The 3,697-nt window shown below is 51.9% G+C and overlaps 1 protein-coding gene across 1 annotated transcript; it reads left to right on the forward strand.

The window, feature by feature from the left end:
• Nucleotides 1-681: 681 nt before the first annotated feature.
• LOC140515497 (DDB1- and CUL4-associated factor 7-like) lies at nucleotides 682-2,947 on the forward strand. Its single transcript, XM_072626243.1, has 2 exons — nucleotides 682-1,225; nucleotides 1,955-2,947. Exons 1-2 carry the CDS (start codon nucleotides 793-795, stop codon nucleotides 2,758-2,760), a joined length of 1,239 nt encoding a protein of 412 aa, XP_072482344.1. The 5' UTR covers nucleotides 682-792; the 3' UTR covers nucleotides 2,761-2,947.
• Nucleotides 2,948-3,697: the final 750 nt, after the last annotated feature.

A 3,697-nucleotide genomic window follows, 5' to 3' on the forward strand; every position in this document is an offset into this window, starting at 1 on the left:
GCATACCCACCCATGCATACGCACACATGCATGGCATATGCACGCGTGCATGGGCACATGTGCATGGGCACTCATGCATACTCACCCATGCATGGGCACTCATGCATGCCCGCCCATGCATACGCAGACGTGCGTGGGCACTCATGCATACGCAGACATGCATGGGCACTCATGCGTATGCACACATGCATGCCCGCCCACACTCATGCATACCCACCCATGCATACGCACACATGCATGGCATATGCACGCGTGCATGGGCACATGTGCATGGGCACTCATGCATACTCACCCATGCATTGGCACACGTACTCTGAACTCTTTGAGATGATGCTGCCATAACACATCATGAACCTGCAACAAGGAAAAGGTCAAGTAGGATGGTGGCCTCTTGGTGCTTATGGAATGACAAATTAAGTGGAAAAATGAACCACTTGTGCAAAGAGAGCTGGGTCCTCTTGCTAACCAATTCCCTGCTACATAAAAGGAATTGAAAGAGGCGTTTTTATTTGTTTATTAAACCAATGTTATCACCCATAGCAAGCTGTGAACTGCCCAAACCGGGTAAACCCTAAGGTAAACCCGCGCAGCATAAATTCCCGGGCGGAGGAAGCGGAAATACCCAGTGACCCCTGAATCCTCTTCCGGTGCTTTCTCGGCGTTCTTCCCTACCCAGATCCTCATACCTCCTCTTGCCCCGCGCTTAGAAAAGCTCACTCCCCAGATCTAACTTTGTAGCCCCAGCCAACGTTAGCTTTCCTGAAGAGTGAAGGGGGTGACCAGGTCTCCAATATGTCCTGGATGAATTATCAGTTTTCCCGGAAGGATCATCGATACCGCAGGATATACAGGTACGAAGCCCCATGGACTGTGTACGCCATGAATTGGAGTGTGCGGGCTGACCAACCTTTCCGCCTAGCACTGGGAAGCTTCATAGAGGATTATGAGAACAAAGTGCAAGTAGTGAGACTGGCCTCTGACTGGGTAGATACCAGAGGGGATATCGTGTGCAACTATACCTTGCAGCACCCCTATCCCCCCACCAAAATCATGTGGATCCCTGACCCTCAGGGCATCCACCCAGACCTTCTGGCCACCAGTGCTGACCACCTGCGGGTATGGCGCTGCCTGAGTCCCTGTGAGGTAATACCTGCTGCCAGCAGGGCCAGAGGATCTATCCATAGGGTCCAGGTGCTAGGGGGCAGTGTTTCCCGAGGGCGTGGCCGTGGAATTATCTCTGCTGCAGCCGAGATCATACCTGCTGCCAGCAGGGCCAGAGGATCTATCCATAGGGTCCAGGAGCCAGGGGGCAGCGTTTCCCGAGGGCGTGGCCGTGGAATTTTGTCTGTTGCCGCTGAGTTGTTAGCTGCTGTGGGCAGGGCCAGAGGACCTATCCATAGGGTCCCGGAGCTAAGGAGCAGTGTTTTCCGAGGGCGTGGCCGTGGAATTACGTCTGCTGCAGCCAAGGTGATGCCTGCTGAGGGCAAGGCCAGAGGATCTATCCATAGTGTCCAGGAGCTAAGGGGCAGTGTTTTCCAAAGGCATGGCCGTGGAATTACGTCTGCTGCAGCCAAGGTGATGCCTGCTGAGGGCAGGGCCAGAGGATCTATTCGTAGTGTCCAGGAGCTAAGGGGCAGTGTTTTCCAAGGGCGTGGCCGTGGAATTACGTCTGCTGCAGCCAAGGTGATGCCTGCTGAGGGCAGGGCCAGAGGATCTATTCGTAGTGTCCAGGAGCTAAGGGGCAGTGTTTTCCGAGGGCGTGGCCGTGGAATTACTTCTGCTGCAGCCAAGGTGATGCCTGCTGAGGGCAGGGCCAGAGGATCTATCCATAGTGTCCAGGAGCTACGGGGCAGTGTTTTCCGAGGGCGTGGCCTTGGAATTATGTCTGCTGTAGCTGAGATGATGGCTGCTATGGGCAGGGCCAGAGGATCTATGCATAGGGTCCAAGAGCTAGGGGGCAGTGTTTTCAGAGGGCGTGGTAGTGGAATTATCTCAACCACAGCTGCTTCCACAGTCCCGGCTACTGCCTTTGACTTGGACCTCCAGCTTGAGTGCCTGCTCAACCATAACGAAAATAGTACTCCTTTCTTCTCGCCCCTCACCTCTTTCGACTGGAATGCCACAGACCCTTGCATACTGGTTACATCTTGCATCGATACCACATGCACCATCTGGGCTCTGGAGACCAGCCAGGTACTGGGCCAAGTGTCTGGTCACCAGCGGGAGCACTTTAGCTCCCACAACAAAGAGGTCTATGACGTTGCCTTTGGAGGGGGCCGAGATGTATTTGCCTCAGTGAGTGCTGATGGCTCTCTGCGGCTGTTTGACCTGCGAAGGCTTCACCATAGCACCATAGTATATCAGGAACCCCGGCACCTGCCACTGCTGCGCCTGGCCTGGAACAAACAGGACCTCAACTACCTGGCCACCCTGGCCATGGACTCCACCGAGGTGGCCGTCCTTGACCTGCGCATGCCTGGCTCACCTGTGGCCCGCCTTAACCGCCATAGGGCCTGTGTCAATGGGCTCACCTGGGCACCCAACTCTGCAGGTCACATCTGCACTGCTTCCGATGACTACCAGGCCCTCATTTGGAATATTCAGCAAATGCCCCAAGATGTCAAAAACCCTATCCTGACCCACACCACCAATGGGGCGATCAACAACGTGCAGTGGGCGGCCATCCAGACCGACTGGATTGCCATGTGCTATAATAACTTCCTGGAACTTCTCCGAGTCCAAGGCCCTGACCTGGGCTAGAGGACCAAGTCCTGAGCCTCAACCCAAACACCTACCCAAAGAAGTTAAGAGAAAGGGAACATAAATAGCTGTTACAAAACTGTTGTTCTTGCTTATAGTTCATCAGCCTTTGCCAGAAAATTCCAGAAATGTTAAGACTTCAGACTTTTGTCAGAAAATTTCCAAGATGCTACAACTATTAAGACTTTTGCCAGAAAATTCCCAAAATGTTATGATTGTGAAGATTTTTGCCAGAAATTTCCAAAGATGCTACAACTATTCCGACCTTTGGCAGTCAGTCCCATAGCCTGGCCTGGATTCACACTAACCCCCAGGATGTGAGAAGAACCTGAAGGGGTACCACCACTGGAGTTCCAACTTAAAGCTACTTGCCAAGTTTATTATTAAACAAAAATTGTGCATAATCCTTTGTCAGCCTTTATTGTGTTAATTAGCATTAGGGTTTGAGTGGTAGTTGTGGCTAGAAGGTAGGGGGAGGGAGAGCTTTAAAGGGGAGAGCTTTAAGGTGGTGGGATGAGGGGGGACTTTAAGGGAGAGGGGGAAGGGGCCTTTAAGGCTGTAGGAGGAGGGAGACCTTAAAGCAGGGGGTAGGGGGGCTTTAAGTCCACCTGTCTTGCTCCCTGCCCCAGGCAGCTAACCTACTTCCTTCCCTAGCTCCTAAAGAAAATGTCAGCTTTCAAAAAGACTGCCCTTCTGCCTTATCCAATCTTAAAGACATTTTATTTTAGGTTGTTAACTTTTAAAATGTTCAGTTAAGTGAAATGACTTTCACTTCCACTTCTAAAACAGAGGGACAGAGTTTCCTCACTAATAATGAAATCCCATTTCAGTCCTTGTCCCAATTCTAATCTAAAGAAAAACGATAGGCCCTGACATGAGGACCATTAGTGCTTCCTTTCAATTCCTCTGACAAGGATACCTGGAGCCACGTGATCAG

Source organism: Notamacropus eugenii, chromosome X, assembly GCF_028372415.1.
Source record: "Notamacropus eugenii isolate mMacEug1 chromosome X, mMacEug1.pri_v2, whole genome shotgun sequence".
Lineage (NCBI taxonomy): Eukaryota > Metazoa > Chordata > Mammalia > Diprotodontia > Macropodidae > Notamacropus > Notamacropus eugenii.